This window comes from Coregonus clupeaformis, chromosome 7, assembly GCF_020615455.1.
Source record: "Coregonus clupeaformis isolate EN_2021a chromosome 7, ASM2061545v1, whole genome shotgun sequence".
NCBI classification, from domain to species: Eukaryota; Metazoa; Chordata; class Actinopteri; order Salmoniformes; family Salmonidae; genus Coregonus; species Coregonus clupeaformis.
This window is the reverse complement of record NC_059198.1, coordinates 41,608,774-41,623,895: the sequence shown is the minus strand read 5'-3', so window position 1 is coordinate 41,623,895 and position 15,122 is coordinate 41,608,774. Positions and strand designations below refer to the sequence as shown.

The 15,122-nt window shown below is 42.0% G+C and overlaps 1 protein-coding gene across 12 annotated transcripts in view; it reads right to left on the bottom strand.

Moving 5' to 3' along the window:
- LOC121569191 (aspartyl/asparaginyl beta-hydroxylase) overlaps nt 1-15,122 on the bottom strand; it is a 42,324-nt gene that overhangs the window by 24,069 nt on the left and 3,133 nt on the right. For 2 of the 12 annotated variants that reach the window (XM_045221413.1, XM_045221414.1), the window contains exons 1-7: nt 14,246-14,552; nt 12,589-12,807; nt 9,244-9,288; nt 8,134-8,202; nt 5,585-5,776; nt 4,066-4,116; nt 879-923 (exon numbers count right to left, since the gene is read on the bottom strand). In XM_045221413.1, the coding sequence (XP_045077348.1) occupies nt 879-923; nt 4,066-4,116; nt 5,585-5,776; nt 8,134-8,202; nt 9,244-9,288; nt 12,589-12,807; nt 14,246-14,309 (685 nt within the window). In that variant the 5' untranslated portion in view covers nt 14,310-14,552. Of the gene's footprint in view, nt 1-878; nt 924-4,065; nt 4,117-5,584; nt 5,777-8,133; nt 8,203-9,243; nt 9,289-12,588; nt 12,808-14,245; nt 14,553-15,122 lie in introns of those variants that run through there. The other 10 variants (XM_041879939.2, XM_041879940.2, XM_041879941.2 and 7 more) reach the window with 10 other exon arrangements.

Genomic DNA, 15,122 nt, shown 5'->3' with positions numbered 1-15,122 from the left:
TGTTCATTCTCGACTAAAACTCTCATTTCCATGCTCTCTTTATTTTCTCCTGATTGAGTATTCATTTCTCAATTTCAAGCTGCAGTTTTCTGGAGTTTGAGGACTTCCCTCTGCAGCATTGATACTTCTGCATCCAGACTAGATGATGTGCTCGTCCTGCTATTTCAATATATATCACATATTAGAGTTGATCAAATAGCCTTAGGACAGGGTTCTTCAATTCCGGTCCCGGAGGGCCCGAAACACCTCTGTTTTTCATCCTCTCCTTCTAATCAGGGGCTAATTTAGACCTGGGAAACCAGGTGAGTGCAATTAACTACCAGGTAGAAATAAAAAACAGAAGTGTTTCGGCCCTCCAGGACCGGAATTGAAGAACCCTGCCTTAGGACAATAGCAATAGGCTAGTGAGGTTGAGATCTACTTCTACAGTTCTCACCTTGTGTTTGCTGGTACTACGTTAGCACACTCCGGGTTATTTTCTTACTACATCACATCTATGGAAATAAGTGCTAAAAACATACACCGACCGGACTAGAGTTCAACATGTGAATCAACATGCTGCAGATCTCATGGCGGATGATTCCACAACTCTTCATAGAGTTCATTCATCCTAACAACTCACTCCAGTCGTTTCAACACGACTAAATCAAACAAATCAAATTAGAAAAACAAGGTTATTCAGATTATGACACACATTACGTATTAGGATAATCAATCAATCTTCAATTCCATTATCAATACAGCGTTTTGTCATGTTTTATAACCAAGAGGGATGCAAGCAAAGACAAAAATCAGTTGTCAGTGCACGTCAGGTAAAACAACCACACACCAACAAAGTTCACTTTCGTCTAACAACCAAAAATGCAACATGCTGATACCTTTTGTTCTGTTCTTTTTAGAAGCCACCTCTCCAGGACTCTCATCTGATTTGGGAGAGGAAGAACAGTAATAAAACACCAAGGCCATTAGAGCTACTTCACAATAAATTGCAGCCATGGTTGATAGCTAGCCTGTAAGACCCGTAGGATTCAGGCACCATTAAAGCTGCAATACCTAACCTTTCGGGCAACCCATCAAATTGACATAGAAATGTGAGTTATAGATCTGACACTCATTTAAAGCAAGTCTAAGAAGCGGTAGATCTGTTCTATGTGCGCTATTTCTCTGCTTCCCGTGGTTAAGTTTTGTTTTTGCGTCTTACTTTTGGGTTTGGTACACCAGCTTCGAACACCTAAAAAATATTGCTACACTTCCTTGTTTTGTCACAAACTGAAATTAGGCTAACTATTATTATGTTAGCAACCAGGAAATGGCGGAGCGATTTCTGCATAGTGCATCTTTAAACTTGCAGGGATACTTAGTGTAGCCCCCAGTCCCCTTTGGTTTAGGAATGGATTAAAGATATAACACAGTAATTAGCAATACAATGTGTGTGTGAAAATGGTAGAACACATCTATGCAGTTAGGCATATGTGAATGTCAATTATGTGAGCGAATGTTTTCATAATATATGCCATTTAGCAGACGCTTTTATCCAAAGCAACTTACAGTCATGCGTGCATGCATTTTGCGTATGGGTGGTCCCGAAAATCGAACCCACTACCCTGGCGTTACAAGCGCCATGCTCTACCAACTGGGCTACAAATGACCACATATCCTATAAACTACTCACAAGTAAGACAATGGTGAGCTCTACCGTTGAACAACTACTCAAACAAGTAGCTTTACAATAGCCACCCACTTCATCCGCTAACTCAAAATCTTATAAGAATATTTAGAACGAATGTAAAAATAAAAAAAAATAAAATGTAACCTTTATTTAACTAGGCAAGTCAGTTAAGAACTAATTCTTATTTACAATGACGGCCTACACCGGCCAAACCCGGACGACGCTGGGCCAATTGTGCGCCGCCCTATGGGACTCCCAATCACGGCCGGTTGTGATACAGCCTGGAAACGAACCAGGGGGTCTGTAGTGACGCCTCAAGCACTGAGATGCAGTGCCTTAGACCGCTGCGCCACTCGGGAGCCCACAATGTGAAGTCGTCCTGGATGCAAACAAATTTGCTTTAAGGTGACCTGGAGCAGAAGGTTGTCTCCATTATATAGGTGTCAACAGTCATAGGTTTTAGTTAATTAAATATACTTTATTTCTCAACAGACATCATTAGCATTAAGCCAATGTACCTCTGACCCTTGTCCATGCCCCACAGAAAGTTAGTCTGATACAGGTGTCCTTATAACAACCACTACAGATTCAAAACTCAACGTCTTCAAAAGTATGACTGATGATTTTATTAATGAATTCATGATAAACCACACGCATATGCAAGCACACATTACCATTTTCATCCCGACAGAGTAAAACTCAATGAAACTGGACTTAAACTAAATATCAGTCAAAGTACCTTCAGGTTTTACTTTTTTCATAGCATCCACAGGCTTGTTTTTTTATTTATTTTTATAAGAAAGGAAGAGCTTTTTAGCTTCATCAATGGTCAACAAGAATTGACTCATACAACAGACTCACCACCATTAAATAAGTGGGCTACCTTTTGGCTTTTCTGTTTTTGGAATAGGAACCTCTACAATCTTCTCCGCTGACATTTTTTCAGAGGACAAACAGAAACAAAAGTAAACGTGTGTCAAATGAAGAAGTGTCTGAAAACACATTTAAGTTCATCAAATACGTTGTGCCGCTGCCTAGTTCATAGTCTTCCATAACACAGGCAAAACACTCCCGTCTATGCCCCTTCATTAAACTAGAACCGTTTCCCCCCCCCCTACATTTTAGGTCTTATTTTATCCTTTAAAATGTAGGCTTGTTAGAAAAAGTCCAATAAGACCCAAAAGTAACCAAACTCTCTCTCTCTCTCTCTATATATATATATATATATATATTATTTTTTTAAAGAATTAGATCTATTCTGAACAGGGAACAACTTGAATCCACTACTGAGATGTCATTTTGCCTTACAAAAGCCTGTAGGAGCTGCAGTTTGTCTTATCCTCAGTCTAATGACAGGTAGCCTAGCAGTTAGGAGCATTGGGCCAGTAACCGAAAGGTTGCTGCTTCAAATCTCTGAGCCGACTAGGTAAAAAAAATCTATTGATGTGCCCTTGAGCAAGGCACATAACCCTAATTGATCCAGGGTCACCGTCAATAATGGCTGATCCCTGGCTCTTACCACACACTCAGGGGGAGTGGGATATGCAAAAAAAAACTCAAATTTGCACATGTGTGAAATAGGACAAATGTAAGCACCCACCCAATTATCTTAAAAAATAAAAGAGGATTTATGCTCAAAGCTTAAATTGGGCAGGATTATAGAGTCGCAGATCCGCCACCTCTGGACGGAGAAAACAGACAAACAGTGCAATATAAAATTGACGGTAAACAATCATCCAAACTCTATACTCAATTGAACAACTTCCACAAAAAAACAAGTTTCAACTCAGGCCTTGGTTGGCTACACACAAGACAAAACTTGTCTCTCTCTCTCTCTAAAAAATGAAAAGCAACAAAAGCTAATTTCAATCACAGTTTTGACCGAGGTGTTGCATGAAGTTGTGGCCTATGATTTGCCTCTTGGTCAAAACACCACGTGAGTGATACAATATTTCCACGCATGAAGTCTTCTACCTCTGATCCCTGACTGCACTGTCTGTCAAAGGGCTGGTTTAAAATCCATGGCCACAGAGCCACAGTCCAGAGAAAGTTGATTCTCACAAAGTGTGACCATGTCATGCCCACCCGAAATCAATTGTCCAACTTAAAAAACACACGTACGCACGTACACACAGACAAAAATGACACTTTTATTCCCAAAGAGATTAAAATCATTCTGGAGAATAAATTCTCAGGGAAGATACTTTTTTCTTGTCCTCTAATTATGTCAAAGGAAAGAAGAACCATTAGCTACAGTGACACAGTATGTTTTTTGTTTTTTTGAGGACTGGTCCATTTGCTAGGCAATATGCAGGGTCATGAGGGAGTTCAGCAAAAAACTCAAAATGTAGGCCAAAGTCAACACGCACAGGGAGCAATCAACCAGGAGGAAGTACCTTTTTTCAGCGTTTCCTTTTTGGGAGCAGGAACTTTGGCCTCTTTTTCGTCTAACATATAAACAAAACCAAAAAAGATATTAGACACAGCATGGACCATGTCGGAGGGGACTGTACGTGCCATTTCAAAAGAGTGCACACTGCATCATACCGCAAGTTTTACACAATCGCTCAAAGGATATCAAACAGAAAGAAGTCACTTATTCTGGTCATGATCCAGTCCTGTACAAAATGCATACAACAATTCATCGATGCCCATAATCGTTGATAGTGCCCATGTTTGTAGATACTACACATAAAATAATTCCATCAACACTGTGATAGTCATATTTATTCCTTAGACAGACGCTCAAACTTTTATCTCACAACATAATAAACAAAATGCAGTGTTCCGATATTTTATGTCCAGATATTAATAGACTAGGCCTGCATATTGCAATAGGCCTACCTAAAATGGTTAAGTAGGCCTATACACACACACACACACTTGCTTCAAATAGAAGTGCAAAACGTTGCAGAGTCGCAAATTCAGTGGTCATTTGGTCATTCACATTGCATTTGTGCATCATTCAAGCATCTCGCCAACATCACACTCAGTGTCAGTCCTTTCCAGATGTAGGTCTAATACCATTGAGTCATAGGAATTTAGACAAAGTAGTCATCCTTGACCTAGTGCTAAACTGAATTAACATACTACTGCTGGGAAAAGAGAGACGACTGCTAGACTTAGAATAGACAGTGCAAATAGATACAGCATGTTTTGATCAAACAAAGGTGAACATTGCTGACATAAGCTTTTGAGCATAAACACGTTATGTACTGCAGTATCCAATGTTGCATTGCTAAAAATATACATTACATACTTTTTTGTGAATTAAACTATGAGTCACATAAACTGTGACATACAACGTTATCAGAAGCCTGAACCATGTTATGTGGATGGTTGTAAAGATAAAAGAATTCATTGACATTTCTGATTAGAGTAAAATGATTTACTGTAAGGCTTTTAAGAGTATAGATTAACTGATTACATTCAAATCAAAACATGTTTCTTTTTACCAATGGTCTAAATGCAGAAATGAGAAATTCAGTTTAACTGGCAAAATTAAGATTTAAATAGCACATAAATGATTAATTCAGCCAGAACAAAGATGTGCAAAGAATGTGCATCACAACGATAATGAGTAGTGCAAAAGCTTAGAAAAAGTGCAAAGCATAAAAGTCTTCAAAGTCCAGGCCAATATTCCCAATGGCAAGCACCATCGCAGCAAGGCCAAAGTCGAGGAGGACAAAAACATAATATCCTCTTCTCAGACATTCTTTTCACAGAGACACGACCAGCGCAATTTTCTATTTCCTCCAGTTAGAGTTGAGGTGACCTTTGACCTCACCCAGTAGACTGGTCTCATTCTGCTCCTCATGGATGGCAAGCTAGGAGTGGAACGCTCAGGAGCTTTTGACTACTGATCCTGTAGGTCTAATATAATGCCCTGAACCCCACCACCATTCTGGGACGTACCAGCATCACCCTCCTCCTCTGCTGTCTGACTCTCTGGATCCTCCACCTTCTCTACGGGAGGAGTGATCACGTCATAGAGAAACGTGAAGAAGCCTTGAAACCAATCAGAGCCCCCCTCGGCTAAAATACCGAAGATTTCCTCTAGGGAATCTGCGTTTTCATTAGTAATTTCACCGCCCTCTTTGGTCAAGCCTGACGAGAGAGAGGAGAAAAACAAGGGGGAAGAGAAGAGGAGAGAGGATGGAGAGAGGGAAGGGAAGCGAAATGAAGAGAGTGGATGGTAATGCAGAAAAGAGAGAGGCGTATAAGTTGAAGAATAGAAGAGCGACAAGAAAATACCGCCTTTAAAAGTTGAGAGTGTAGCTGTCTGAAAGTGTAGAATGTTGAAATGTCGCTACCAGCTATGGACAGAGGTACTGTAACCAACTCTGCGCAGTGTTTTTAGTCAGTCAGGGACAGTCATTAGTCCTTCTCTTTGATTGGTAAAGTCTTTATTAGTCCCTTTATTAGGCCACACAGGACAAGAGCTATTAGGCTACACATTATGGGAAATGGAAAGTGTCAGTGATGAGCCAGTATTGTAGATACAGTGCCTTCAAAAAGTATTCAGACCCCTTGACTTTTTACACATTTTGTTACGTTACAGCCTTATTCTAAAATGGATTAAATAAAAATAAATCCTCAGCAATCTACACACAATACCCCATAATGACAAAGCGAAAACAGGTTTTTAGAAATACCTTATTTACATAAGTATGACACTCGAAATTGAGCTCAGGTGCATCCTGTTTCCATTGGTCATCCTTGAGATGTTTCTACAACTTGATTGGAGTCCACCTGTGGTAAATTCTATTGATTTTACATGATTTGTAAAAAGGCACACCTGTCTATATAAGGTCCCACAGTTGACAGTGCATGTCGGAGCAAAAACCAAGCCATAAGGTCGAAGGAATTGTCCGCAGAGCTCCGAGACAGGATTGTGTCGAGGCACAGATCTGGGGAAGGGTACCAAAACATTTCTGCATCATTGAAGGTCCCCAAGAACACAGTGGCCTCCAACATTCTTAAATGGAAGAAGTTTGGAACCACCAAGACTCTTCCTAGAGCTGGCCGCCCGGCCAAACTGAGCAATCGGGAGAGAAGGGCCTTAGTCAGGGAGGTGACCAAGAACCTGATGGTCACTCTTACAGAGCTCCTCTGTGGAGATGGGAGAACCTTCCAGAAGGACAACCATCTCAGCAGCACTCCACCAATCATGCCTTTATGGCAGAGTGGCCAGACAGAAGCCACTCCTCAGTAAAAGGCACATGACAGCTCACTTGCAGTTTGCAAAAGGCACCTAAAGGACTCTCAGACCATAAGAAACAAGATTATCTGGTCTGATGAAACCAAGATTGAACTCTTTGGCCTGAATGCCAAGCGTCACGTCTGGAGGAAACCTGGCACCATCACTACGGTGAAGCATGGTGGTGGCAGCATCATGCTGTGGGGATGTTTTTCAGCGACAGGGACTAGGAGACTAGTCAGGATCGAGGCAAAGATGAACGGAGCAAAGTACAGAGAGATCCTTGATGAAAACCTGCTCCAGAGCACTCAGGACCTCAGACTGGGGCTAAGGTTCACCTTCCAACAGGACCCGACCCTAAGCACACAGCCAAGACAAAGCAGTAGTGGCTTCGGGACAAGTCTCTGAATGTCCTTGAGTGGCCCAGCCAGAGCCCGGACTTGAACCCGATCGAACATCTCTGGAGAGAACTGAAAATAGCTGTGCAGCAATGCTCCCCATCCAACCTGACAGAGCTTGAGAGGATCTGCAGAGAATGGGAGAAACTCCCCAAATACAGGTGTGCCAAGCTTGTAGTGTCATACCCAAGAAGACTCAAGGCTGTAATCGCTGCCAAAGGTGCTTCAACAAAGTACTGAGTAAAGGGTCTGAATACTTATGTAAATGCAATATTTCCGTAGTTTATTTTTTTTGTGCAACATTTTTATAAAACCTGTTTTTGCGTTGTCATTTAGGGGTATTGTGTGTAGATTGATGAGGGGAAAAAACAATTTAATACATTTTTTAATAAGGCTGTAACCTAACAAAATGTGGAAAAAGTCAACGGGTCTGAATACTTTCCGAAGGCACTGTACACGCGGCAGGTGGCCAATATTACAACCATAAGCAATATGGTTGTTGGTTTTGAGCTAAATCTCACACAGAAATGTAGAGTGTTGTTGTAGCTGTTGTAGGAGTTAAATAACGCTGTGAAGAGGCTTCCAGAGGACTTCAAGCTCTTTTGAGCTGCACACTAAACAAAATATTTACTTCTGAACAACTGTGTCCAGGAGTACTTAAATTGAACAATTTTTTTATGTGAAGATTCAGTAACAGCTTCAACAAAAATGTCTGGTTTTAAAGCCACAAACTTTAGTTTTTCCCATCTAAGTAAGCTGTTTAGTTTATGGCACTGGTACTCAAACTAAAGAAAACCAAGTCAGTCATGCACAAGTAACCTTTACTGTAGAGGTCACAAAAAGGTAATTATTAAAAATGCACTTGCCGAGTAGTACTTTGGCATCCTCCACATCGAAGTCACCGTCGCCATCTGCATCATACGCTGAAAGTTTACCTGCGAAAATGTCATAGTTAAGGTCGTCATAAAAAACATTCAGAGTACAGTCCTTTCCACAAATAAGCCTAATGTTGGCCTATCCATCAAAATCATTTGGGGGGTACGACGACACGACATACAATACAGGACATTCACATCCTCTATAATTAGAAACAGTTAACAGATAATTTGCTTTCTTTAATGTGATTCTCCGGGTTTTAGTTTTACATCACTACTTGCCAATGAAGTCATATTATGGTGTTCAAAGTGGAACCGTATCATATTTACAGCCTATGTCTCAGCTCTGAATTATTTCTACATTTCTGAGGGGGATGTGGGGGGTTGTGGTCAAGGTGATTCTGCTGAACTGCAGCAGTATAGACATACAGCAGACGTAGCAGCAGCCACTCGACTGACTGCAGACTGCAGACATAGCTGTACCACAGACTGACTTCCTGTAGTTACACACACTGCCTGAGTGAGGTCACACTGTGCGTATGGTGACTGGTCAGATTCATTCAGTATGGAGAACTGATCCTTTGATTAATCAGGGAGTTCATAATCACAGTAAAACTAAAACTGTTTGGGAAATTAAGTGAATTTGCTGGTCAAAAGGTTGGGAGGTGAGGGGATAGGGAAATTAAGCTATAAGTAAGCCTAAGTAAGTAAGCCTTGTCCGAGCCGAAGCGACCCATAGGCTCACGTTTCTGTAGCGTGAGGCAGCTTGATGTACAAGTACACCCCCTGGATAGGACACTAGTCTGTCGCAGGGCCTTGATGAAATAATGCTATACCTTCAATTCAAAGAATTTGCTTCTTCAAAATCAGACATGAGAACTAAGAACTTTCAGTATGAGTCAAAGGTGGATTTACAGTATGCAACATCGGCAAGCCAAGACAAATATGTTGTTACTGCATATTGTTAAATCATTATTTTGAGGCATATTATAATGTAAACTATTCAAAACTAATAACAGATAGAATTGAAGATATTTTTGTGAAGTATGACAGATGGGTTTGAATTGTTTGGTGATGCATGCAAGCAAAGACCATAAATACCTTGTAAAACCTCTGAAAAGTTAAAACGGAATTCCTTTGCTCTCGCTGCATGCAAGATTAAGACACACAGGAGTATTTTGTTTTTAGGGGTATCATCAAGATCAAAAGTTCATTAAACAGCGACAGTATTGGGCCTACTTCACGCTACACATTAAATTGGTTACTAAATTATAATTTTTTACAAAACCTCTTACTAATATCAGTACAAATTCATCTTTCCAATTAATTATCTTCTTGAAAAGTTTGACAAGTAGGTCATGGCTTCCTGTCTGAGATGTGTTCCTGTCCAAACCACATACAACATTTCGGTTCCTGTTTGAGTCAGAGAAGGCATGAAGTGCTGTTCCTACGCATCTACAGTAAGCTGAGGTCAGAACATCATCTAGACCAGTGTTTACCAACTCCAGTCCTCCAGTACCCCCAACCAGAGGCGGTGTGTTCATTAGGGCGATATGGGCGACGCACTGCCAAACGGGAAAAGGAAGGGATTTTTTTTCTAATCAATTATATCACGGCAACAGTAGTTATTAGTGTTCTAATCTAGACGTCTGATCTGCCACTAAATGTCCAATCAGGCTAAAGTCGTGCTTCAAATGGCCCCGCCCGTTTTGGGGCGATTTCAGTCAGGTTGAAAATCGCCCAGAAGTGTCTCATAGCCTCTCATGTAAAATCTTTTTTTTTTCAAATATCAGAGCTTTCAATACAATCTCTATGGGTTCCGGGAGGGCTTGCACTTACGCGCTTTCGTCATACGTAACATAACTAAGAAAAGAGCGGGTAGCAGCGTCAATCAAGATGGCTAGCGTTCAGTGCAACTCGATTGTCTCTTTGAAAGAAGTTCGTTTTTGTCGGCGAACAAATCAAGATAAATTGGCAACGAAACAATTAGGACCTCCCAGACCAAATTTAATAATTCAACAGGTTTCTACTAAAGGGGGGAAAGTCCTACACCCGAGGATTTTCCAAAAATTGGGCTGTCAAAGACCCACATGGATAGCTGTTTGAGATTGTCTGCTTTGGGGAGAGTGAACATTGCCACTCAACTGGATGAGGGATACAGGCTAGCTGTCCGCCGCCACAACGATGAGGTTAGCAAGAACCGCCACATCCTCAGCCGGCTAATCCAGTGTGTGAAGTTTTGCGGAGTGTTTGAGTTAGCTTTGCGAGGCAAAGATGAAACGGAGGGCTCCACCAACCCTGGTATTTTTCTTGGACTTGTCAACTTTGTGGCACAATTAGATGAGGTGTTTGATGACCATCTTAAAAATGCTAGTTTTCAAGGGCACATCAAAGACCATTCAAAACGAGCTACTGGAGTGTATGCTAGCGGTCATGAGGGAACATATTGTGGAGGAGGTGAAGTCGGCGAACTTCGTAGCTATCCAAGCTGACGAGACCACGGACGTTTCTACACAGACACAGCTGGTGCTTGTGCTGAGGTACATAGTGTGATGTCACGAGAGGCTACACAGCTTTCAGCGGGATTGCTCAAGTAGTGCAAGGAGACCAGGTTCAACCAAAACAAGGATTTTATTAAAGGTCTTGGGAAACTAACGAAAGTATAACACAATTCTGTTCTCTGGTGGCTCTTTAAGGGTTAACAGTTCAGGGATGTCTCTTCCACATCCAAAATCATAACTCTCCCTCGCTCAAATAACTTTTCCCCAGTCTTACTGTATTCCACGTTGCAGCTAGTGGCCAACCCAGCAAAACGTCCTTCCAAATGTCCCACACGTATTTCCACAGGTGCATATATCCAAAGGTGAGTATTTCCCAAAGGTAAGTATCTCCAAATCCTTATATTCCTCATGGAAGTGGACGTGCAGCACTCTTGTCCTCCAGAGAGCCCAGCTTGGAGACCGTGTCTCTTCCCTTCAACAAACCTTCAGCTCATCAGCTCCTGATTGGTTTCAGCTGCGTGGGAAGATTGGCCATAGAGGGTTGGAGTTCCCGACCATACCAGCAGATGGAGCCATAGCTGTCTGGGTTTGCAGCCATCTCAGGGGGATGTAACGTCCCTCCAGGACACAGCCTCTCGTGACATCACAATAGATAGCAAGAAGATTTTATTTTTTTCCTGGGGCTTTTTCACAAAATCATGCCCCACGTCGACATTCTGTACCAGAAGCTACAGAAGAAGGACATCGATGCGGTCTTCATCAAACGCGCCCTCGACAGCTTCACAAGGAGTGTGCAGGCCATAAGGTAAGATTAAACAATATCATTTGATCTTTCTCAAAGCAGAGCTTTATTTGAAAATGTATGCATGAAAGGAGACATCATCATATTTACAAATCTATACAATTGGCCAGAATATGGTTGTTCATTTTTACAAAGCCATACAGATAGCTGTGTTTACCTTTTCTAGAAATTATTTTCAACTTCTGTTTTCAGGCAAAATGTCTATCACTGTTCATTTTCACAAATCTATACAAGAGGGAAGAATATGGAAGTCTATAAAAATTTCTTATTACCAATAACTTGCATCAATGTTTTCAGTAGCCTCTATCAAAAGCTCCTGCTTGCTTGTTGTGAATTATGCTCAGGTGCACATATTTCCAATTCAACCATGAGGCCTTTTTGAAGCAAGTAATGTGTATATCAGTATTGACTTATATGCTGCCCCTGTCTTCATGTTGTTGCTGGACATATCTTTTTTTAAATGTGTGTAGGTCACCTAAATCATCAGAAAAATTGCCCCCCCTGAGAATTTTTTCAGGAGCCGCCACTGCCCCCAACTGCACACATTTCTGTTGTAACCCCAGACAAACTCACCTGATTCAACTCATCCAGGGCTTGATGATAAGTTGGCAAGTTGAATCAGGTGAGTTTGTCCAGGGCTACAACATAAACATGTGCTGTTGGGGGTACTGGAGGACTGGAGTTGGGAAATACTGGAGTAGGGGGCTATACTCAATTTAGGCTAAACATGTAGCATACTAACACCCAATGCCCTATATTCTACATGATAGAAAACCATTACCTGCTCTACACAATATATTGCAATACAAACATTTTGTAACGTTGTGCATTCTTATCTTGAAAGAGATAAAAAGAGGCAATAGTTTATCAGATAACGGTTTACTTACAGCTTGCCGATACAGTAGTTACTTGTTAAAATAGTAACCTAATAAAATAATAATAGCATGGTAATTACACTTTGGTTTCTTTGGGATTCATTGACATACCAGGTAGTTACCAATTGTGCTGAATTCATTGAGGTAATTATTGTTACCACATAGTGCCTTCTTAGTAACATGTAAATACCAGGTACCAGCTTAAACCGGGCTGTAAAATAAAGCATGACTGTTTATCATAAGAATGAGGGGAGCTCAGGTGACTCACCGATGACGTTGTCATAGTCCACCAGGTCCAACCACACCACAGCCACGGAGCTCCACACCCCCAGGAGAGCCAGAACCATGAACCAGGTGAAGATCTTAGTGCCGCTAAAACCACCACCAGCACCACCACTACCCACACTAGCAGCACCACCACCCCCACTAGCTGCAGCAGCCTCCGCTTTCACACCATTCTTATTCACCACTGCTGCGGGCTTCACCTCTGGAAAAGAAAGGACGCAATGAGCATATGTCAATTATTCTGACTGGGGCATAGGGTACTGGGACATATCGCAGTCATTTTGGAAGATGTACTTGCTACGACTGTGATATGTTGTTGTCTCACCTAGATATTTTAAGATTAATGCACCAGTGTAAGTCGTTCTTGATAAGAGCATCTGCTAAATGTGTAAAATTGTAATATAATTTTTACTGGACATTTTTCAGTCATTGTGATTGACAGGACTGAAAGAAACGTGAGCCATTCTTTTCCCAGTGGCCTTCCTTAGAAGCTATGAGTTAGTGTGAGCAGATCTGAGTAGAGGAGGACTGAGGGGAATGCTGAAGTCCGGTTAGAAAATAACCCTGCCTGGATCAGATTACTGAATGACAGAGGCAGGCAGAAGACTTAAATGCCCCAGCCCCTGACTAGTCCGACAGGCTCAACTAAAGGTCTCCCATAGTAGGACCACGCAAGACAAGCTTTACTATGACAAGTAGGCACAACGAAATGCAAGACGTCCCAGTATGAAACGTGATATTGGTTAACTAACCTATATCTATATGAGGAACAAGGTATATGAAACACCAAGAGAGATCTGGTTCTCCCCCCCCATTACCTAGACATGTTTTCAGTGAGACCCTAGGAGGGGTATTCCAACTAACAGTAGAGGAGTAGTCTCAAGTTGGCATACTTCCTAGTGACATAGGCTATTCACACGAGGAAACTCGATAGGTTCGCAGAGAGGAGATGTCTGATGGTATAACTCAACATAGGCTCTTGTTCTGGATGTGTAAAGACATAAATGTGTATCCACAACATGAATAGGGACAGTATTCATACTGTAAATTGATAAGATAAAACCACGAATAGAGCGAGAGAGTGATGGTGACAACATGACCCGACAGAAGGGTAGGGAGAACTAGAGCGAGGAAGATCGAAAGTGTGAACAGGTGGTTATTCAACTACTAAAGGCTCCAAAGATACAGGTTTGGAACAAACACACAGCTACCCTACTGTAACTGTACAAGTTCAAAAGCATTGCTGTATACGAGGTAACACTACAGTTCCAAGCAATATACAGAAATACACTAGCCTAAGTGACGAACAACACCCTAGCCTACTTTTGCAACAGTACCCGTGCCTTGACAAGTCACCATGTTCTATATTCTTTAGTCCTTTTAACCTTTAGCACTTTTATAAATATTTTGTGCTTTTAAATAGCTACCCATTTAGATTAGGTTACTGGCCAAGGTTGCTCTGTCTACTACCTTTTGTAATAGCCCTACGTTACTGCAGACACTCTTCCTACCAAACACTGCTCCGTTACCCAAAATGACAACTCAATCCTCAACACACTGTTTGTTACCATTCCACATTTCTGAATGAAGCAGTTAAGCAGAACCATTCGCCTATTGTTTACAAATCCCCTTGACCCTACCTAGGATTTCTTCAGCCAATATGGCTTCTTCACAGATAGGTTCCTCCATCAAAGTTTCCTCCATCAGGTCTAATGAAGTGGGATCCACGATGAGAGAACTCCTCGATTTTTCCCAGTTTCTGACAAATCCCCCCTGCCTGAATCAGTTGTAGATGTCAGCTGGAACTTGATACGGCCAAACTGGTCTGAGGGACTATTTTTAGAGCTGTCGAACAAATATGGGGAGGGCATTCCGAGTGTGTGTCACTACTCTGCCTTAGCCAAATAGGACGGAGGGGGGACTGTGCAGAATGAGGTGCCTCTGTTTCTGCTGCTAAAGCCACTTTCTACCACTCTAAATTCCAAGCATCTGCCTCTAACCCTAGGAAGCTCTTTGCCACCTTCTCCTCCCTGCTGAATCCTCCTCCCTCTCTGTGGATGACTTCGTCAACCATTTTGAAAAGAAGGTTGACGACATCCGATCCTCGTTTGTTAAGTCAAATGATACTGCTGGTCCTGCTCACACTGCCCTACGCTTTGACTTCTTTCTCCCCTCTCTCTCCAGATGAAATCTTGCAACTTGTGACGGCCGGCCGCCCAACAACCTGCCCGCTTGACTCTATCCTCTCCTCTCCTATCATTGCTACGCAGACGACACACAACTAATCTTCTCCTTTCCCCCTTCTGATAACCAGGTGGCGAATCGTATCTCTGCATGTCTGGCAGACATATCAGTGTGGATGACGGATCACCACCTCAAACTGAACCTCGGCAAGACGGAGCTGCTCTTCCTCCCGGGGAAGGACTGCCCGTTCCATGATCTCGCCATCACGGTTGACAACTCCGTTGTGTCCTCCTCCCAGAGTGCAAAGAGCCTTGGCTTGACCCTGGACAGCAC